General features: G+C 55.4%; 1 protein-coding gene across 2 annotated transcripts in view; it reads left to right on the top strand.

The window, feature by feature from the left end:
• Nucleotides 1–4,295: 4,295 nt before the first annotated feature.
• The window catches only part of MBOAT2 (membrane bound O-acyltransferase domain containing 2), a 121,008-nt gene continuing 103,324 nt past the window's right edge, over nt 4,296–21,979 (top strand). For both annotated transcript variants that reach the window (XM_062208924.1, XM_062208923.1), the window contains exon 1: nt 4,296–4,378. In XM_062208924.1, coding sequence (XP_062064908.1) covers nt 4,304–4,378 — 75 coding nt within the window. In that variant the 5' untranslated portion in view covers nt 4,296–4,303. The remainder of the gene's footprint in view (nt 4,379–21,979) is intronic.

The raw sequence follows: 21,979 nt of genomic DNA, 5'->3' as shown, positions 1-21,979 counted from the left end.
ATCTGCCTGCAAGGAGGCGGCTTTGTTGAGTAGTTTGTCCAGGCTTCTGGGGACACTTAGTATAGAGTATGACAGCCCAGTGTCACGGGGCTGGTGACAGCAGAGGGGAAGTGCAATTGCTCGCCTAGTGGCCACACCAGAGGGTTTCCAAGAGCAGGGAGCTGTCGGCATATTTCAGGAGGGGGACCCAGAATGGTAGCGACAACCCTACATATTAGGCAGAGCTGAGAAAACGAGGCCTTTCACCCAGAGTAGTGCCCTGGTTAGATATGATAATCGGTGCTAGTGGCAATGGTGACGATGATGAAACTTGGGGTGGATACAACTAAGATGTTTCATAATTCGGATGCAAACACTATTATGCAAGTGTATGGAAGCATGAGAGAGTTCGTACCTTGCTTTTCCATGCCTGGGAACCAGGGGTCACAAGTCGTTATCTTACAATAAGCAAGCACAAAGGTGGTGTTCTTAGGAGCTTAGACTCAAAGGTGAAAAGCCAAATAAATCACAAGGAAAGTGGACTATTTCCCCAAGATGTGGGTAGGATACAGGTAGAACACAGAACAGGAATTCTCACAGGTCTGAGGAAGAGTGCATGTTTCGAAGAAGGAATGTGACTAGAGATCTAGAAAAGGAAGCTTTGAACCTCTGGAGCAGCCGGAAGGCAATGCTTTTCCCAAGTTGATGAGTAAGAGTTTTGTTTGCATCTGTTCCCCATAATCTGAGATGGAATGTGGGCCTAGGAAGACATAGCAGGTCCCAGCACTTCTTGGGAATCACGCAGTTTTCAAGGAAGAGGGTACCAGTGAAATCATTTTGTTTTAAATCTCCTAACACATGGGCAGTGGGACGGAAAGAAAGCAGTGCGCTGACGGCTCCACAGCGCCGGGGCCGGGGCCAGGGCCGGGGCCGGGGCTGGGGCTGGGGTCGGGACCGGGGCTTCCACCGAGCTTGCTATCTGTGCTCGTTTCGGTCTACTTCGTGACTTCCTAATTGAAGCGCGTTAAGTGTTAAAGGGTGACTTTCTCAATTCCAGTTTTTGGTCTTAGGGTAGAGTCAGTGTGCAAATGCCTACAATGACTGGGGTGATCATTTCAAGGGTATGGTTCAGTGCCCTGCAGCAGCAGTTATTTGGTGTATAAGGGCATTGAAAAGGCAAAAGAGTTGCCCGGAAGCGCGAATTTCATGACACACACCACTTTTAGGAAACAAAAGCAGCTTGGCAGATTCTACATTTCTTCTGAGTGGTTTGTTCAAAGTTAAAAATAAGTTGAGGAGGGAAGATTTCAATACAGCAGTGCTTAATTATCACAGCCATTTTCAGAGGCGAGAGCATTGGCGCCAGCCAACCCCGCTTCACGGCCACCTTGTCACACGCGAACACTGCTCAGGGCTCTGTGCTTGGCTGGAGTTGATAACTCTCGCTAACAGGGTGGTTGCTACACGAAAATCCCTGTACTGCTAATTTTTACTTCTAATAGTAATAATCAATAGTAATAGTAATAGTAGCTTAATAGTAATTTATTTTCTTATTAATTTCATACGTATAGACACAACACTCCTACCAGCACGAAGTAGGACAAGGAATTGCTATTATCCACATTTAACAATGGGAAACAAGGCACAGAGGAGTTAGGCAGGCATATTTCTAAAATTCAGATATGTGGTAGAAATGTCTGGATTAAAACTTTTTATTTCCAACCACGTTTCTTTCTTCTCTAGAAGTTCTTTGGATTTTAACATTTTGAAAAAATGACCTTATTGACTATTTTCTTGTAACATTTCATTGTTTTCTTCTGATTTTAAACATTTATGCTTGGACACAGCAAGCACTCAGTGGTTAAGAATTAAAAACGAGAGAACTGCTTCTACAGGTCGGCTGCTATCTGGCAGAACAGGGAGCCGCTATACGTCACTAGTTCCACTGAAGACTTTGTGGTCTACTTAGCACATGCTGGCAAGGAGACCTCTCTCCGGCTTCTGCTCTCGTCACTGTGTTGTTCACTTAAATGTGGGCCTGTTTCTTCATTAGAAACACAGAGAGGCAATTTTTTTTTTGAAGATACAGTTAGCAAATAAAAAGTGTGTCTTTGCAGAGTACAGCGGCACGTTCTGATGCACGTGTCTGGATGCACGCACACATCGTGCAGTGGTAAACAGCCATGCAGTATTTCTAACACAAGAAACTGAAGTTTCCATGTTTAGAATTCCACTGACTTTCTTGGATGGTTGATTTTCTGTGTCAGTTTGCCTGCATAAGCCCGGGGGGTCACTCTGTGTTTCTGGGTGGTTTCCACAAGGGATTAGCATTTGGATGGAGTCTGATGATACGAGGGGGCTCTTCCGGTCCGCTGAGGTCCCAGACAGAAGGAAGGCAGAAGTAGCTTCCTGCGGGAGCTGGTTCATCTGTGGCCCCTGGTCCGCCCAGGGAGGCGGTGTCCAGGGCTTTCTGATTCCAGACGTGCTGCCCAGCGGCTCCCCTGGCTCTCCGGACCGCGGCCACACATTGCCTAATACATTCTCTCTCAAGTTGGTATGTGCCAAGCATACCTGAGCTCTTCATATAACCTCAAAACCCACGGATTTGGCGCTATTACAATGCTCATTTTCACGCACGAGGGATCCGAGGCTTGGAAAGGTGAAACAACTTGCCCAAGAACTCACAGCTAATAAATGGCAGAGACAGCTGAAAATCTAGGTCTGACTCCAAAATCTAAGCTATTAATTGCTACTCTATTTTTGTGTCACTGACACAACCAAGTTTCCCCAAATGGTTAAAACCTTTCCCATTCTAGGTACTAAATAATGTCTCCGAGTCCTGTCCTACTAAAACAAAGATGCCGCTGAAGGCGGCGCCTCTTGGTAGAGTGTTTGCAACACCCACCCTTCCAGTTTTTAGGTGGTATTTCCATTTTTCCACCAGTGGGTATGTCAGCCACCTGTACTTTTCCTCTACCCGCCCCGAAGCGCAGAAAAGGGGATAATGGTTATTTTAAACGGACACTTTCAGAGTATGTGGATAACATTCTTCATAGGCGGCTGATCGAACAGGTTTGCTGATTCCCGCGGCCATCGGAACCACACTGCAGGCAGAAGGCGGGTCCTGGGTTTGGACTTCTTCCTCCCACCCTCCGCTGGGTGTGGGTTCAGAAACCACCGGGTTAGGGTTAAATTAGCCAACGTAAGAACGCTGGGCAGGAAGGGACTGCACAGATCTGTCAACCTCGGCTTTTACTCAGAGGACGTGCACAGATTCCTTGGGCCGGGCGCGTGTGTCCCCAGCCACGCAGCCTCACTACTCGAGTGAAAGGTGCACCTGCCGACAGGTGCGACTTCAGGGGCCGGGTGAGGTGTGACAGGGCGAGGCCTCCGGTCGGAGCGGCGCCCTCCGGGATGCTGTCCAGTCCCTGGGCAAACCCCGAACCCTTCCCGGGCCTCAGTTTCTTTGAACGACCGAGGAGAGCACCCAGCCCGCGTGTGCCCGCTGTGTAGACGAAGGCTCCACCCGCCTTCGGAGCGTCACGGAGCAGGCTGAACGAGCCGCACCTCGCCCGCGGGCAGACAGGGCCAAGCGCCAGATGCCCGCGGCGGGAGCCCCCCGACGGCCTCCCTGGGCGCGCCGCAGGGGTCCGCGCCCTCGAAGCCCACCGACCCCGGGGCCAGCGCGCAGGTCCGGCAGAGGTGCTCTCCGAGCCTCTGCCCGGGTGACACCTGTTCCCGGGGCGCGCCCCACCCGGGAGGCCCGGACCCCCGCCGCCGCTCTCAGGCTCCGGCCTCCACGCGGCTCCTCCGCGAGGCCACGCTCCCGCCGGCCGCTGGACCCGGCTCCGCGCCCGCGCGCCCCTGCGCGCCCCCCACGGCCGCCCTTTGTGCGGCCGCCGTCCCGGGGGTGGGCGGGGGCGCAGGCCCGCCCGCGCCAGCAGCGGCCGAACCAGCGGGCGGCGCGCCGGGGCGCAGTCCCTCGCGCGGGTCCTCGGCTCGGGGGCGGGGCGAGGCGCGGCCGGCGCCCTCTGATTGGCTGCTTGCGTGGGTCGCCGCGCCGCGATTGGGCCGCGGGGCTGTCTGGCGCGCGAGCCCGCGAGCTGGGGAGGGGGCGCTGGAAGCTGCTGGAAGTCGGGGGGCGGGCGGGGCGGGGCCGGCGCGGGCGCGCGGAGGGGGCGTGGCGAGCCGGCCCCGCCCCCGGCCCCGCCCCGGCCCTCCCAGCTCGGCGCTCCCACCGCGGGCGGCCCAGGGGCGGGCGCGCCGCTGCATCCCCATCGTCGGCGTCGCCGGCTGCGCGGCGGGCGCGAGGCGAGGCCCGGCCATGGCGGCCACGAGCACCACGGGCTCCACCCTGCTGCAGCCGCTCAGCAACGCCGTGCAGCTGCCCATCGACCAGGTACCGCGGGCCGCGCCGGCCGCCGCCCCCCGCCCCGGCGTCTGGTGGGTGGGGGCGGGGAGAGGTGCCCGAGCCGCCGTGGGCCCGCGCGGAGGGGACGCGCGGGTGCCTGCGCCGCTGCCGTGCACGTGGACGGGGCGCGGAGGCGGGGACGGCGGCGGCGGCCTCCGGGGGACACCGCGCCGAGCGCGCTGCGGGGCGGCCCGGGGCCGAGCGGGGCGGCCCGGGATTGGCCGCCGAGGAGGTCGCGGCGTCGCGCGCGCGAGCAGCCCCCGGGGCCGCGCGACCCCGGCCGTTGGGAGGCTGGAAGCTGCCGCGGCGCCGGCAGGCGGGGAGCAGCGCCATGTTTGTTCGGCAGAGAAAGTTTGCTGCGGGCCTCGTGCAGGGGCATCGCGCGCGGTGTGCGTGGCCCCGGCCCCACGCGCGCGGAGCCGCGCTCAGGTGTGCCCGGGCCGCCCGCGTCGCCGCGCTCCCTCCCGGGCTGGGTGCGTGGCTGTCGGCGATGCGCGGGGGGGGACTGGACGCTTCCGAGCCGGGACCCGGGAGCCGGGCCGCGCGCAGGCCTCCCCCGCGACGGGCGCGCGGCGCGTCCCGCAGCAGCTGGGCGAGCGTGTGCGCACGGCGGCCGGCTCGGGTCGCGGGCTCGGAGGGCGACCCCGGCCCCGGCCCCGGGCGGCTCCTCCGCTTTCCCTCCTGAGGGCGGGGCGCGACCTTCCGTGGGCTGAGCCCCTCCCTCGGTGGGCCGCTGAGCGGGGTCCGCGCACGGATGTCCTTGCTGCGGGGGGCCGGGGGCCGGGGAGCCGGGGAGTCAGGAGCGGGGAGCTGGGAGGCTGGGGGCCGGGCAGCGGGGAGCCGGGGAGTCAGGAGCGGGGAGCTGGGAGGCTGGGGGCCGGGGTCCGGGGGGGCTGGGGTCCGGGCAGCGGGGAGCCGGGGCCGGGCAGCGGGCAGCCCCTCCGTGTCTCGGCCGCGGCGCTCCCGCCGACGGAGGCGTCTCCTCCCTGGGCTGGTGCCCTGAGACCTGTCGGAGGCCGAAGGCAGCCCTGGGGCGGCCGCTCTCCGACCTGGAGCGAGCTCTCGAGGCCCGGGCGGCTTCGCCTCGCGCTGTGGGGAAGGCGTGAGCGCGCGTGGGCGCAGCGTCCGAGTCGCCGTGCCGTGGACTGACCCCTGGGAGCCCCCAGACCTGGGCTTGCTTTGCGTCTGACGCTCTCGGGGTGGCTGCAGCTCGCCTTGCCAAAGCCGCAGGAGTAAAAGTCTTTACCGTTATCTTCAAATTGAACAAAAAAGGAGTTCGTTTTTTAAACCTGTAAATAGTCAAGGGCAAGCGGAGAGAAGGCGTGAGAATTGGTTGTAATCAAATAGTGCGATTCGACAGGAAGAGTGTAAAAATATGACTTGTTAGTGTGTTAATCTGGTACGTGCTAATTAGCACTGAGAACCTCGGAATCAGCTCTGGTGTCACAGAAGAGGGTTTGGGCGCAGCACAGCTGGTGTCCGCAGCTGTCTGGGTCCCTGAGATGAGAGCGCTGGCAGGTGTGGGGTCGGAGTGCACCGTGCAGGTGAGGGGAGCTGGAGAGCAGGAAGTGTTCTGCAGCAGGGCTGAGGCCCCGGAGGGAGGGAGCCCAAGATCTCGCCCTAGATTCCTGGGTTGTTCAGTGAGGATTCCAGAGTGACCTTGAGGTAGCCATAGCGGTTATTCACGGGCCTCGCGTGTAAGTGGAAGTGTGAACTCCACCGGGGAGGTTGCTGGTGCTCCGAGACGGGCCAGTCTGAGGCCACGCAGGTGGTGGCTTCCCGGGTAAGGTTTCCCGGGCGGCTGGGACGGGAGGGAAGGCAGAGCTGAGAGCCGGCCTTGCCACTTAGACAGCAGACCGTGCTATTTGCTGTGGTGGGTTTTTAAGACCCAGCAATGCCTTCCGAAACGAAATGAGACAAGATTAATTAAATGTCCCAGATCAACTTTTAGAGTTTTTTGTTTTGTCTTTTTAATCTCAACAGACCGTATTATCTGGTACATTTGGTTTACACGCTCTGAGTTGCCAGATAAGGTTACTGTGTGGCCTTCTTCCATCCCTCTCCTCCTCAACTGTTTTCTTTCCCATGGAGCCCTGAGCGCTGCTGAGAGGAGGGGGTGTCCCTGCGGAGGGGGTGGCCAGGATGGCGCCCTTGGCAGAGGGCCGGTTGGGGGTGAGTCACTGAACGGCCCTGGCTCGGGACCCGGTCGGTGTGGAGATGCTGGGCTGAGCTGCCGGCATTGGAAGGCCCCGAGGGAGGCAGAACGCTACCCGTTACACAGTCTGCAGTCAGGTAATAACGGCGCCTGATGCTTTAGAGCTTATGACTCGTTCACTTACTTTGTATTTTTTTTCTTTCTTTTTTTTTCTTTTTTTTTTTTTTTTTTTTTTTAATTTTTTTTTTTTTTTTGACAGGCAGAGTGGACAGTGAGAGAGAGAGACAGAGAGAAAGGTCTTCCTTTTGCCGTTGGTTCACCCTCCAATGGCCGCCGCGGTAGCGCGCTGCGACCGGCGCACCGCGCTGATCCGATGGCAGGAGCCAGGTGTTTATCTGGTCTCCCATGGGGTGCAGGGCCCAAGGGCTTGGGCCATCCTCCACTGCACTCCCTGGCCACAGCAGAGAGCTGGCCTGGAAGAGGGGCAACCGGGACAGGATCGGTGCCCCGACCGGGACTAGAACCCGGTGTGCCGGCGCCGCTAGGCGGAGGATTAGCCTATTGAGCCACGGCGCCGGCCTACTTTGTATTTTTTTAAATAAAGATTTATTTATTTTATTTGAAAGGCAGAGTTACAAAGAGAGGTAGAGACAGAGATGGAGAGAAAGGTCTTCCATCCGCTGGTTCACTCCCCAGATGGCTGCAACGGCTGGAGCTGTGCTGATCCTGATCCGAAGCCAGGAGCTTCTTCTGGGTCTCCCACGTGGGTGCAGGGGCCCAAGGACTTGGGCCATCTTCCACTGCTTTCCCAGGCCTTGGCGGAGAGCTGGATGGGAAGTGGAGCAGCCCATTTGGGATGCCGGCACTGCAGGCGGCAGCCTTACCCCCTATGCCACAGTGCCGGCCCCAGGCTTTGTGTTATTGAAAGGAATCCTCACAAGGCTGCGCCCTGGGTTCAGGGCTGGAGGAGTGAGCCTCAGGGCTGCGTGCAGACTTCTGAAATCCCTGTCCCTTCTCTGGGCGGTTGGTTGTTTGACTTTTCTTTTGACGCCCCACCCCCGTGAGGTGAATATGTTAGGGAACAGAGCAATTTAAAACATTTTTTTTTTCATCATTCTCCAGGTCTGAGCTGTGATGAACCCCACTCTGTAGACGAAGAAACAAGTGAAATTCTCCGCGTAACCTTTTAGAGACGGTGGCTTTCGGGAGGTGGCAGGAGGAGTGCAGGGATGTGCTTAGGCGCCCTGCGTGTGCTGCAGGTTAGGACGGGAGCGCCTCGCTCCCTCTGCTGTATGCTTGTACAGCGACGGTAGCAGGAATGCTGACGCTCCCCCGGCAGCAGGGAGGCGCCCGGGCTGGGCTCTGGGCCCTCTGAGCGGACAGTGTTAGAGAAGTCCCTTCACATCCGTGACTCTCCTGTGTGAATGGGTGTGGGGCCGGGTTTTAAAAGTCTGTGATGGCCGGCGCCGCGGCTCAACAGGCTAATCCTCCGCCTTGCGGCGCTGGCACACCGGGTTCTAGTCCCGGTCGGGGCGCCGGATTCTATCCCGGTTGCCCCTCTTCCAGTCCAGCTCTCTGCTATGGCCCGGGAAGGCAGTGGAGGATGGATGGCCCAAGTCCTTGGGCCCTGCACCCGCATGGGAGACCAGGAGAAGCACCTGGCTCCTGGCTTCGGATCAGCGCGATGTGCCGGCTACAGCAGCCATTGGAGGGTGAACCAACGGCAAAAAGGAAGACCTTTCTCTCTGTCTCTCTCTCTCACGATCCACTCTGCCTGTCCAAAAAAAAAGTCTGTGATGCTGGGTGTGTGTTACCGGTTGCGGAAGCGTTCCTAAACTCCTTTTTGGGTAGGGTGAGTTGGAAGGAACATAAATAAAAACACAGGGGAGAAAGGCAGACAAACGCGTACTGAGGGCGGCAGAGCGCCGAGCCTGCATCCCGGCTTCACCGGCGCTGCCCTGGAGCCTGCGGCTGCCACAGGGTTCCCTGTGCGCGCTGCTCTGGCTCGCAGAGGACTGTCGTGGGGCGGTGTGCTCAGGCTTGGAGCTTGATCGCTGGACTGTGCGCCTTGCCGAAGCGCTGTGTTTTCCCATCAGCCCATTTCCCCCATCTGTGGATGAGGGCAGTAATACACAGGACCTGCTGTGGGTTGGGCCAGCTTGTGGTGCAGTGGGTTAAGATGCTGCTTGGGACACCAGCGGCCCACATCGGAGCGCGGGTTCGAGTCCCGCTGTTGCACTTGTGGTCCAGCTCCCTGCTAACGCGCCTGGGAATGCAGCAGAAGATGGCCCGAGGATGGCCCGAGTGCTTGGGCTCCTGCACCCACGTGGAGACTGGGATAGAGTGCTGGCTCCTGGCTTTGGCTTGGTCCAGGCCCCGTGGCTGTTGTGACCTTTTGGGGAGTAAAATAGCTGATGGAAGACCTCTCTGTCTCTCCCGCCCTCCATCTTTGTTGCTCTACTTGTCAAGTAAATAAATAAATAAACAACCCTTAAAAAACAGTCTGTAAAATGTCTGGCTCTTAGTAGAAGTTTGCACCATCCCTTCCTCTTGCAAATGATGAGCTATTTGGAACTTTTTATTTTGAGCGGTTAACATCTGTCCCCATGTACCATCTTTAATCTGTAGGACTTCCTTTTTAGGATGGGAAATAGACGGCTCAGGTTCAGTCGTCTGCCCACACAGCGATTAAACTCAGATTAAAATCTGGTTTTGAATTTGGAGTTGAACGTTGTTTTTCTGCCTCCTGACTGCCGCTCGAGTGTTCCTGGTCTCCCTGCTTATGGAGCGCCTGCCACTGTGGTCACGGCACGTGCACTCCCCCAGGGGGGTCCGGCAGCGCCAACTCTCCGGGCAGAAGAGCACGTGGGCTCACAGCCTCTGCCTTCCGTCAGCGTCACAGCTGGGCTCTGCCGGCTGTCAGTGTGGCCCTCAAGAGCGTGATCATTGTGCAATTTTAAGAATGACGTGAGTGAAACTTGAAATCTTGCTTTAGTGGGTGGTAGCTTGTGGAGAAGCGGGCAGGGGGCTGATGTGTGGGGAGAGAGAATCAGGGTTTGGGAGACCTGAGCAGCCACTCGTAATGGGCCCTTATGCTCCAAGCCCATGTCCAGCGCACCAGCACACAGCTTCAGTCTGCCGGTTCACTCACCAAATGTCCGCCTGGGCCGTCCAGGCCAAAGCCAGGAACTTGTCTGGGTCTCCCAGGCAGGTGACAGGGGTCCAAGTACCTGGGCCGTGCTTCCCTGCCCTCCCAGGCACATTGATTATCAGGAAGCTAGATCCGAAGCGGGGACTGCAGACACTGGATTCGGTCCTCACGGGCGGCAGCCTGGCTCCGCGCGCCACCACCATTGCCGTCGGCTTCCGTCTCTGACACTCATGGCCAAATCCAGCGGCAGACTTTGAGGAAGGCAGTGCAGTCTTGCTTGCTCAGAACTCCTCGTAACTCCCGTGTGGCCTGCGGCAGCACTTTTTAAAGTTTGCCCCAAAATCACTTGGGATTGCCATTAAAAATACCTATTTCCAGACTCAGCTTAGACATCAGTGGGTGCCAGGGAATCTGCATTTTAAGGGGCTCCTACTCACTCCCCGCCGGCAGCACCCTCAGAGGTAGAGAAAGACCCGAGCCATGTTTACAGGCTCTCCGTATTTGTAAAAGGTTATGTGAATGTGATGTTTTAAATGTTTGCATTTCACGAATACTCGAGTATGTCACCTCTAAAATACAATGCTGTGTAACTGTGCTACTGATTATGCAATCACAAGATTAGGAGCAATGAAATTCAGAGCGTACTCTGCCCTAGGCAGGGCGGCCCTGAGCTGGGACCGGTTTTTGGGTGTAAGGGGTTTGCGTCCCCTCGTACATGTAACTTGTACGTGCTGAACACTGAAAGGAAGCCTGGGCCGTGCGCCCTGCTGCCTGCCCTGTGGGACGGAGGCCTGGCCCCACTCGCTCCTGCCCTGCAGGGCCTTGAGCTCCGCTGGCCTCGGGCAGACCGAGAGTGTCGGAAGCACGCTTGTCCCACCTCACTCTCATGTTGCTGCCGCTGTGCAGCTGGTCGAGTGTGGACGTGGTAGCTGTAGGTTGGAGCCTGGCCTGCTGCCACCTGAAGTGTGTGAGGTCCTCCTGTCCAGCAGTCCCGGGCCTTGGCCGAAGTGGTTTCCTCGCCTGGGATCCCCTGTGCCCTTGTGGCCTGCACGTTCGTGCTTGTCCGCGCTCACCCAAGCCCGTGCCTCAGTGATGCAGCTTTTCCCGCTGTGCCCCCGCCTTCCCAGTCACTGGGCTCCCTTTTTGGGCCCCTAGCCTGTATGGCCTGCTTGTGCCTAGCACACGTGCGTCGGCCTCTGGCTCTGAGCTTCCCAGGTGTGCTGTCTCCTAGGTCCTGCGCAGCGCATCTGTAACAGCTGGCGCGTGGACAAGCTGAGGGCAGGGCGACAGCTGGTGAGTCCGGCCCCGCCCCTCTGTGTTCCGCACTCTCCCCAGCCTGTCCTGTGTCACAAAGCAGGCGGCCTCTTCCGCTCTGTCTTAGGAGCCTCCCTGCGGGCGTCCCTGTGGTATAGATGGAGAGGAGGAAGCAGTGGCACAGTGCCCACGCTTCCCTGGGAGTTGGCCACCCTCCTGGCCCTGGCTCTGTGTACCCCTCCCACTTCACCGCCTGCCAGGCGGAGTTCCTTCCAGACGGGCCCTCCCCTGCATCGTTGCATCCCTTCTGTTTAGGATGCTGTAGCTCAGCACGTTTGGAGCAGGTGGGACCAGTGTGGTGAGGGGCACAGACTGGCATTCTGATTGTCACCTGTCGGCTGCGTGCCTGGGTAGGTGAGTGGCTCTGCTTGGCCTCTGTTTCCTCGTCTGTAAGGTGAGGCGCACAGCAGGCCCCTCCCAGGTTGCCGTTTGAGGAGCTGGCATGCAGAGGGCAGGGCACAGCGCGCTGGGTGCTGGCCACCGTGAAGGTGCTGCGGGGCTCAGAGGCCCAGCCCATCCCCCAGGCTCTCCAGATTCTTTAGGGCATTGTTGGTCATCCAGACTGCAAGTACTTGAGTGAGTAGCCCATGCCAGACTGTACCGAACGGGGCACCACGGAGGGAGGGACTGCCGGCCTTGGAACAGCGGGCTCCCCCTGGGGAGTCGGCCAGGAGCAGAAAGGCAGTGTTCTGGGGCCTGAGGTCTGGAGGGGCTGGGCTGGCTGCTTCCAGGGGTCTTTCCTACGTGCCCTGCCCCTTCCCTTGGCACCCGTGTCCTCTAGAAGGCAGAGCAGAGCTGACCAGCGTCTGAGCTCCCACAGGTTTAGGGCCCTGTGCAAGCCCAGGCTCTGTGGCTGCTCCGTGTGCGGCCAGGACAGGTCTGATGCCCTTGGTCCGCGTGGCTCGTGGGCATCACGGCAGAGTTCTGCGGGGTAGAAAGAAGCCTCTGCGGCTGACTTTATTGTCTTCAGGTGGGCTACTTAGGCGGAGGATGCTGAAGACATGCAAAACATTGAAGAATGGCCGGGGGGTGGGGGGGGGGAGGACGGATGATCCAAGAAGAATGAAGAGAACAGCTGGGTGACGGCAGGGTGGGGGACAGGGAAGCTCAGCCAGCATCCACATCCTGGACTTCAGAGGAAAGAAACCTTGGTCTCGTTGTCCTTATTTGTGAACAACAGAGGGCTGCCACTTGCAGTGTCTGCCCCTCCCCTCTCGTGAGGCCCTCCAGGAGGACCCCACTGTCACCCAGGCCCTCTAAGCAGCCCGTCTTGCAGAAGCCTGGCTTGTGGTCAGTAGCAGGTGCGTGCCCAGCGAATGCTCCCGGGGTAGCTCACCTGCTCTGAGGAGTGAGGAGCCGAGCCAGCAGCCAGCCAGTGGCCAGCCAGAAGGCTGCTGTCTTCTGGAAGGCCCAGGCCTCTGGTGAGCTTGCCTTGCTCCTGTCCAGGCCTCGGACACGGATGTAACGTGCTTCTGTCTTAATCCATAATCCCATAGGAGCTCAGTTTGGGGCTTGGTTTGTCTTGTGCCAGACTAGGTGTCTGTGGAAAGTCAGAGTTACAGATAATATATAATTTTAGATATGTTTAAGTTGTTCAGTTCCATGTATGTTAAATAACTCATTGCTTATACAATCAAAATTCTGGCTCTTCTTTTTGAAACTAAATGATAGGTAGAACTACAGTGCCTCATCAAGGCTGTGTATGGGGAGTGAAGTGAGCTTTGGGGTGGTCTTGACTGTTTTACCAAGCCCCTGTCGCGTTCTCAGCTTTTCTAGAGTGGGTGTTGGTTTGGGGCCAGAGCACTGTGTCTGGAGGTAAGCGGTCAGGCGTGGAGTTCGGTTGACTCCCCAGTGTGCCCCGCTGTGCTGGCGTGCCTTTTCTAATCCTAGGACTGGAGCAGCTGTTGTCATACTAGCCACATTCCAAGAATAGAAGTGACAGAGGCGCTTGGTGTACGAACAGAGCCATGAGGATGAGGGTGGAGGGCAGAGTGGGGGCACCGTTACTGTCTGGGATCTAGTGCAAGACGCTAATCCTGTGTCCTGTAGGTGTGGTGGTCTCTGCATATTTCCTGCACTCTCAGACCAGCTGTTCTTTTGTTCTTGGAAAATACGTTAAAGCCACATAGTAAAGGAAATTGTTGGCCTCAGAACATTGAGTTTCAGCCCCCGTTGGCTTCAATGGAGATTCCAAGGTACTGATCAGAACCCAAGAGGGGGCTTTTTTTTTTTAACATTTATATATTTATTTGAAAGAGTTACAGTGAGAGAGGAGAAGCAGAGAGAGAGGTCCTCCATCCTCTGGTTCACTCCCCAATTGGCCGCAATGGCCGGAGCTGTGCTGATCTGAAGCCGGGAGCCAGGAGCTTCTTCCCGGTCTCCCACAAGGGTGCAGGGGCCCAAGCACTTGGACCATCTTCTACTGCTTTCCCGGGTGCATTAGCAGGGAACAGGATTGGAAGTGTAGCAGCCGGGACCCGAACCAGTGCCTGTATGGGATGCTGACACTGCAGATGGTGGATTAGGCTGCTGCACCACAGTGCTGGCCCCAGTAAATAATCTTTTTTTAATAAAAAGATGATAGAAGCTTCTATTTCTTACTTAATAGTTTTGTTGTGAGTGGTTCACATCTGTGGGTATGCTGCTCCCCCGGCTCATACCTTTGTTCTTCCTGGCCCGTGGGCGTCAGCTGCCGGAGGTTGGTTCACCTAGGGCCCTGCTCCAGCTCTGGCCTGAGGATGAATCTCTGGCAGCATCTGTTCAAACAGATTGCTGGGCTCTTGGGGTCGGGCAGCTCTGGGGTCCGGTGTGGCTTGCTGCTCCCCAAATTCTCCAGATCAGAGGCTGGAGAACTCACGGCCTAGTCATCGGCGGACAAAGCAAGTGTCTTGTTGGCCCGCGGTGGCCCGCGTGCAGCTCTTCTGCACACGTCACTTTTGCGAGGGCTTTGTCCCGTGGCACAGGTCTCCAAGAGATGGCTCAGGGCAGGGTGGAGGGCAGCTAGGAGCTGTGCCCAGCCATGGTTCTGTTGAAGTGGAAGAGCTGGGCAGGCCCCAGCACTCTCCGGAGTTATCTAGGGAGCAACGACCACAACTCTGGGGTGGGTTGCCTAGGGTGAGGCACTGTTTGAGCTAAACCCCCTTGAAGGAGGCCTTTCCCTGGATGGCAGAGCAACAGTGCAGCTTCCGGTTAAGGGAACGCTGTGCCAAGGAGGGGCAGGCTTGCTTGTGGGTAAATATTTACTGATTGCTGGCTTTGAGTCCTAGCAGGCGGGGCGCAGCGCTCGCGAATTAAAAACCATATGTGTATCATGTTAGATTCTGGTGACTAAGCGTGGGTTCCTGATCAGCCCAGGCTCACACTGGTTCAGCCGCTTGGTGTCACTTTCCCGCTCTGAGTCACTCGGGCTTCTCCTTATCTGTGGGCACCTGGTACCTAAGGAGCAGAGCTGCTTCTGTCCACACTGCCGAGGTCTCTGGTGGCTGCCATCCGAGCTTGCTGCCTTGACCAGGGCCTCTGCTTCCACGTCTGGGGAGTTAGGTTGGAGATTTTACCACCTCTGTGCTTGCAGGCTTCTGGAATAATCCGGGCAGCATGGTTCCCTTCCAGGAACGGAGACATCGCATTCCTTCCCTTGTGGCTGGCCACAAACGACTGCGTGGCGGGTGCTGGGTGTCAGGCCCCAGTGCTCCAGTGAGGACTGGCTGGTGTGGGGTGGGTGTTTCTGGGTCTCACGGGGCCGTGTGGCCCTGCATCTGAAAGTTGACTTTCCAGGTTGTCCTCGTTCAGGTTTGGCAGGGGTGTCACCTGTTTGAAGATTTATTGTGTTTACCTCTATTGTTTACAGAAATGTACTAAAAGTTAGAAAAGATTGTTGATTTAATAGGCACATTCTCATAAGTCAAGAAAGTGATAGAAACCCTCAAGTATACCCCAGATTCCACCTTTTTTTTTTTTTTAATATTTATTTATTTATTTGAAAGTCAGAAGGAGAAGCAGAGAGAGAGAGAGAGGGAGGGAGAGGGAGAGGGAGGGAGGGGGAGGGAGGTCGAGGGAGGTCTTGCATCCGCTGGTTCACTCCACAATTGACTGCAATGGCTGGAGCTGCGCTGATCAGGAGCCAGGAGCTTCCTCCTGGTCTCTCACGCGGGTGCAGGGCCATCTTCCACTGCTTTCCCAGGCCACCGCAGAGAGCTGGATCGGAAGTGGAGCAGCTGGGACTCGCACCAGTGCCCGTATGGGATGCCGGCACTGCGGAGGCAGCTTTACCCACTATAGCACAGCGCCACTCCCCAGAGTCCACTTCTGTAGACCCAGTGGGCTTGTTCTACTTGAGCTGGTCGACTGTGTGTTCAGTGAGATGACACCGTACAACCAAAGCATGTATGAGATGCAGCACAAGTGTTGTCGAGGATCATGTTCCTAGAGGTTCAGCAGATCATGCGTTTGAGCACGTGTGTCATGGCTGGTGTTGAAGTGCACACCGAGCGAGGGCTGCGCGTCATCCGGAGTACAGAGCTTTCTTTGTTGGTAGCTCCTGACAGCGCTCAGCAGTGTCTTCTGATCATTTCTGCAAATGCTTGTTTCCCACCGTAGATTTAAAACAGCAGGGGCTAGCCTCTCAGACCTTCCCACCAAGACTGCTGGTTTGCAGGGGCTAGCCTCTCAGACCTTCCCACCAAGACTGCTGGTTTGCAGGGGCTAGCCTCTCAGACCTTCCCACCAAGACTGCTGGTTTCAGATTTAATGAATGGGAACACTGCATATTTTGGACACTCAGTTCATTGACATTTTCCTTTTTTGTTCCTATTCTTTGTATGTCTTTGTTCTGTATGATTCATTATGGTTATTGTTTGAGTGAATGAGTTAGGGTTTTTTTTCCCCTTGGTGAAATGGAGATGGCAGAGCTAATTGCTCTGCTTTTAATTGTTCTCACAAGCTGCCTAGAATTCACAAATAGAACTTTTTCATTTAAAAGAAACTAAGTAACTAAAAATCAAATACAGTTCTTGAACGGTTACTTTGTTGAGTGTCAGCACACTACCCAGTTTTTTAAAAAAAGATTGTTTTCGGGCAGGCATTTAGACTTAGCCCGTAAGCTGCTGCTCGGCGCAGCCGCAGCGCGTGTCCGAGTGCCGGGGTTCCAGTTCCCTCTCGGCTCCAGCTGACTGCCGACGTGCACCCTGGGAGGCAGCAGTGGTGGTGCAGGTGGCTGGGCCCCTGCCACCCCTGTGGGAGACCTGGGTTGAGTTCCAAGCTCCTGGCTCATCCTGGCCCGGCCCTGGCTGTTGTAGTCGTTCAGGGGTGAATTAGCGGATTGGAGATGCATCTATGCCCCCCCCCCCCGCCACCCGCCCACCTTTGCCTTTTAAATAAAAAAAAATACAAGTTAACCTTCGCTTTTAACAAAGAGCCTGTTAGTTTTCCATTATTACACTGAAGCACCTGCGGTGACTTTATAACGGAAAGTGGTTTGCTCAGCTCAGACTTCTGGGCAGGATGAGGTGGCCCGACGCCTGGGCTTCTGTGTGGAGAGTGGGCCATGTGTGGAGGAAGCTCCACATGGCAAACCCGAAGAAGAGCGAGCATGGCTGGGTCTGTCCTCGGGCTCTTGTAACCCACCCTCTTGGGAGAGCCAGCTTCCCGCAGTGACCTGTGGACCACCACAGGCCCACCACCTCCCAGCAGCACCACCTGGGGACGAAGCCTGTCGCACTTGTGCCTTGTGGGGGACAGTGGACATCTGAGCTGACACCCACACTGTAGCAAAGAGCGTTGCAGAATAATGCAGCCCTTCTCACTTAAAATTTGGCTCCTAAAAATCATATAAACATGCTCATTCTCGATGCTCATATGACTCTCTGTGTCCCTACTAACAGTTCATACTCATCACGTACAGTATTTGCTACTGTAATAATAAGCGTGTCTACATTTTGATTGATAGTGTGTTAACATATAAGGGTTTTTTCATTCTAAATTAAATGTGGAATGCTTGTTTATATTTGAAAATTAATACTCAAATGCTAACGATAAATGTACATGAATGCATTATTTGTATCATTGCTGTTCTGCTGAATAGGTCATTAAATGATCTTTGATCCCACCAACTTAGGGATGCTACAGATGACCAGGACTTGGGCCTCAGGCCACGTGGCTTCTGAGGGCTGGAATCAGATCAAAGCAGAAGAGTAGGTTTAGGCTGAGTCACCGAGGGTGAGTAACTTAAAGGCAGGTGAAGGTAGGGACCCCAGAATGTTCTTGCTGTGTGGGGGCTGGTTCCTTTATCATATGCAAAAATGTTGACATTTGTGCCTCTGCAGTTCCATTGTGTTTTCACTGATATATTATGTATCCTAACAGGGAACTGAGTTTGTGTGTTTTTAATCCAATTTAGAAAGTACATCTCTTGTATAAAATTTATAAGGTTCAAAAAAGTATAAATATGGATGTTTTAAAGTCATCCATTAGCCTTCCATCCAGAAATGACTTTTGTTAGCTCTCTTCAAGGCTGTGTGTCTGTATATATTTAAATAAAATTGGGCTCATATTGCAGTTTGTATTACCTGTTGTTTTCATCTAGCATTTTGAGTCATTTGTGATTTTATTAAATTACTTTTTAAAACTTACAATGTCCTCTTATTTGTGTGTGTCATGGTTTGATGATTCCTCATTTTGAAGGGTTTTGCTGTCTCGATTTTGTAGTACATTTCCTTATAGATGCATTGGGTGCATAGACCTGTTTGTTTCTGTAGGGAAAAATATTGTTTGGGTCTGAAACAATAGAAAATTACTGGTTTTAAGAAATTATTAAAGTTGTTAATTTTTCTTTTAAGTTACTCTGATTATATTTTCTCCCTTACTGTCTTTCTTACGCTGTGTGCTTGTCTTGTCTCTTCACCAGTCTGCTTTGTGCAGGAAGGGGCTCGGGGTCACGGGCAGTGGGTGTGTGGCCTCCCCTCCGCCGACTTCATGGTCCAGGTGAAAGCATTGAGAATTTGTCCATCCCTCTGCCTCTGGCACATCTTGTAAGTGCTGGTGACTAGAGCGTCGCCCGTGTGACCGCTGCCTTTGGTGTAAGAACTCGGTTTCACTCTTCTCTGTGTGTCCTGCCTCCCTCGGCGGGGCAGGCATTTCACGGATGTTTGCGTTGGCTGTGCGTTTATGATAATACTGTTTTTGTCTTTCTAACATGATTATTTATGGGACTGAGGAGTCAGAACTCCACCTGCTGGTTTAGTTCCTGGTGCAAGGGCTGAGGTGGAAGCTGGGAGCCAGCAACAAACCCAGGTCTCCCACATGGGCGGCACCGATCCAACTTCGTGAGCCTTCACCCCCTTGCCTCTGAGGGTCTGCATAAGCAGGACGCTGGCATGGGCAGCTGGAGCTTGGACTCAGACCCAGGAATTCTGATACGGGTTGTGAGCATCTTAACTGGTGCCCTAACTCTAGGCCAAATGCCTGCCCCGATGATAGTGTTTTTATTTTTAGAAAAATGATACTGAATTAATTTTTAAGCTTCCAGACCATTTGGGATTCCATTAGAAGCTTTTTTTTTTTTAAAGCAAATCCAGCAGTTACTTAAAAGCACTTCTAGAATATCACCTTCATGCTTCAGATATTCTTAGTGTTTGCTTACAAGTCCTCATTCTGAGCTTGTTTAGTGTGGAGAGAAATTGTACACGAGAAGGAGCCACTTGTAGAGTTTTTGCACCAAAATAAACTTATCTTTCAATTCCACTTTCCCTGGCCTTTGTGAAGGTGAAGGTGACATTCAGCGCAGATGCCGGTCCCCTGCCCAGAGCTCCCCGGAAATCCCTGCTCGCTGCGGTTTGACCCTGGCTCCTCCCCAGCCTCACTCCCGCAGCTCCTCCCTCCTCCCTGGGCCCTGGGTATGCAGAGCACACACTCCCCGCCGGCCCTCGCTTGGTATTCCTGCCACCCAGACCCTTGTGTGGCCGGCGCCGCAGCCTGCGGAGGGCACAGCCCTGTGCTCAAGGCCTCCTCAGCCGCCTCTGCCTCCTGGCATTTCACTCTCACCGACATCAGCTTGGGTGTTCTGGTAGTTCACGTTCATTGGTTATTAGTGATCACTTCAATGTAAGCGCCGTGAAATCACAATCACTGATTGTGCCTGCTGCCCGGCAGAGAGCAGGTGCGCAGTCAGAATTTGTTGAATTAATGGACTGTGGGCCTGAGAATATTATTTATTTTAGATGGTACTTTTAAAAATTTTATTTGAAGAGCAGTGATCTTCCATCCACTGGTTTATTCCCCAAATGCCTAAACCGTAGTGCCAAATCTCCACTTTTTTTCTTTTTTTTAGAGAAAGAAAGAGATCAGTCTCTGGTTGTAGTGGCTGGTGCTGGGCTGATCTGAAGCCAGGAGCTGGGAGCTTCTTCTGGGTTTCCCATGTGGGTTCAGGGGCCCAAGCACTTGGACCATTGTCCACTGCTTTCCTAGGCGCATTAGCTGGGAGCTGGATCAGAAGTGGAGCAGCTGGGACTCAAACAGGCCCCTCAGCTGTTACACGACAGTGCCCCTCCTGTTTCATTTCTCTAAGTGATCAGCAAATGATAATAAATGACTTGTTTTAGCATTAACTTCTTCTTTTTTTTTTTTTTTTTTGGACAGGCAGAGTGAGAGAGAGAGAGAAAGGTCTTCCTTCCACTGGTTCACCCCCCAAATGGCTGCTACAGCCGGCGTGCTGCGCCAATCCGAAGCCAGGTGCTTCTCCTGGTCTCCCATGGGGTGCAGGGCCCAAGCACTTGGGCCATCCTCCACTGCACTCCCAGGCCACAGCAGAGAGCTGGCCTGGAAGAGGAGCAACTGGGACAGAATCCGGCGCCCCGACCGGGACTAGAACCTGGGGTGCCAGCGCCGCAGGCGGAGGATTAGCCTAGTGAGCCGCGGCGCCGGCCTTAGCATTAACTTCCATTTCCTTTTATTTCCACCTTAGGTTTCACTTGGGGAACTCAGTTTGCCTTGTGCATTTGTGTGGTGGTTTCGGATGGTGGCAGCTGTGTCTTTGTTAGGTCAGCAGCTGGCAGCAGGTCACCTGACCTCTGAGATGTGGAAGCCTCAGTTCCTTGCGGTGTAAATGCAGATAATGGTAGTGCTGGAGGTTTGGGGTTCCAGGTGATACTCTTTCTTGCCGGATTTGGACCCAGCTGAGAGAGGGCTGTGAGAGTCAGGTGGACGTGGGTCAGACCGTCACCCTTGCGAATAAGAGCTGGGCTTCATGGCACGGCTCCTGTGTGCGGTCCTGGGACCTCACTCCAGGGTTAGCGTAACTCAGCCAACAGGCAGAGCTGGGCGCCTGCAGGCTTCCCCAGGGACGGAGCAGAGCTTCCCGGACTTCCCAGCTAGGGAGGAAAACATTCTCTTCAGGCTGCTGTCTCAGCTAGAAGGTGAGGGCGCCGGGCGCCGCGGCAGGAAGCTCCCGGTACCCTGGGAGAGGAGGGTGCCCCGATCAAAGGGTCCCCAGTGTGCAGGGAGTTCACAAGACACTCCAGGTGGGGAGGTGGGGAGTGCCTGTCACCCTGGCTCCTGTGCGTGACCCAGGGGTCACACCGACGGGAGCAGTCGTTTTCCTGTTGGCTTGTTAGACCCGGTGGGCTCCTGGTGGAAGGAGTGTTGAGCATCTCCTGAGTCTCCAGCGCTGGATCATTGAGAAGAGAAATGGCAGAGTGCAAAAAAGTGGACTGGGGAGTCAGTCCTTGTTAGAACAAGGAGGGGATGTGAAGTAGGAAGCAGGCTCATACGCACGTGTGTAAGATGCTGACAATAGCAGTGACTGCTTCCTGCCGGAGCACAGGTCCAGGCTGGACAGGGCATGCACCCTGACGCTTATGCTGTCTGGTTTACTGTTTCGTGTCGTTCACAGGTGGTGGTATAGAAGTCAGGCTCCCGTGAGTGATGGACACTTGACAGATGATACTGCTAGGATCCATTTTCTAATTAAAAACTAGCAAGCTGGCGCCACGGCTCAATAGGCTAATCCTCCGCCTGCGTCGCTGGCACCCCGGGTTCTAGTCCCGGTCGGGGCGCCGGATTCTGTCTCGGGTGTCCCTCTTCCAGGCCAGCTCTCTGCTGTGGCCCGGGAGTGCAGTGGAGGATGGCACCTGCATGGGAGACCAGGAGAAGCACCTGGATCCTGGCTTCGGATCAGCGCAGTGCGCCGGCTGCAGTGCACCAGCCATGGCAGCCATTGGAGGGTGAACCAATGGCAAAAGGAAGACCTTTCTCTCTGTCTCTCTCTCTCTCTCACTGTCTACTCTGCCTGTCAAAAAAAAAAAAAAAAAAAAAAAGAAGAAGAAGTTCAAAGTGAGGTCTTTCGGGGTGGGGGTATGTCTCATTATGAACAGTAAGTGAACTTTTTATGGAAAAATGAATGTAAGTCTGTATACTTGCATACAAAAAATTTAAGGCTAAATTCTTAAAAAAAAATTATTTATTTGAAAGAGAGAGAAAGAGATCTTCCATCTGCTGTTTCACTCCCAAATGGCCGCAACAGCCCGGTCTGGGCCAGGCCGAAGCCAGGAGCCTGGAACTCCATTCTGGTCTCCCGTGTGGGAGGCAGGGGTCCAAGTACTTGGGCCATTTTCTGCTGCTTTTCCAGGTGCGTTGGTTGGGAGCTGGATCAGCAGTGGGAATTGGAGCAGCTGGGATCCAGCCAGCTCTTGGACGGGGGATGCCAGTGTTGAAGCAGCAGCGTAACCCTTTGCGCCACAGCGCTGGCCCCAGGAGACGAAACTGCAGTTCAGCAGACGCCGTCCACAGACAGCCGCCTGCTTCCCCTTCCTCCCCGTCAGGCATCCTGAATGCCAAGTCCGGCGTCCTCGCTGCTCTGGGTCACAGTTGGCGTTCTCCCTGCGCTTGGGGACAGATGCTGGTGCGTGCCGTTTCCCACGTGCGCCTCCTGTGACTGCACCAGGAGGCGGCCGAGCGACAGTGCCAGGCAGCTCAGCCT

This window comes from Lepus europaeus, chromosome 13, assembly GCF_033115175.1.
Source record: "Lepus europaeus isolate LE1 chromosome 13, mLepTim1.pri, whole genome shotgun sequence".
Lineage (NCBI taxonomy): Eukaryota > Metazoa > Chordata > Mammalia > Lagomorpha > Leporidae > Lepus > Lepus europaeus.
Note: the sequence above shows the minus strand (reverse complement) of the source record. Positions and strands in the feature narration are given on the sequence as shown.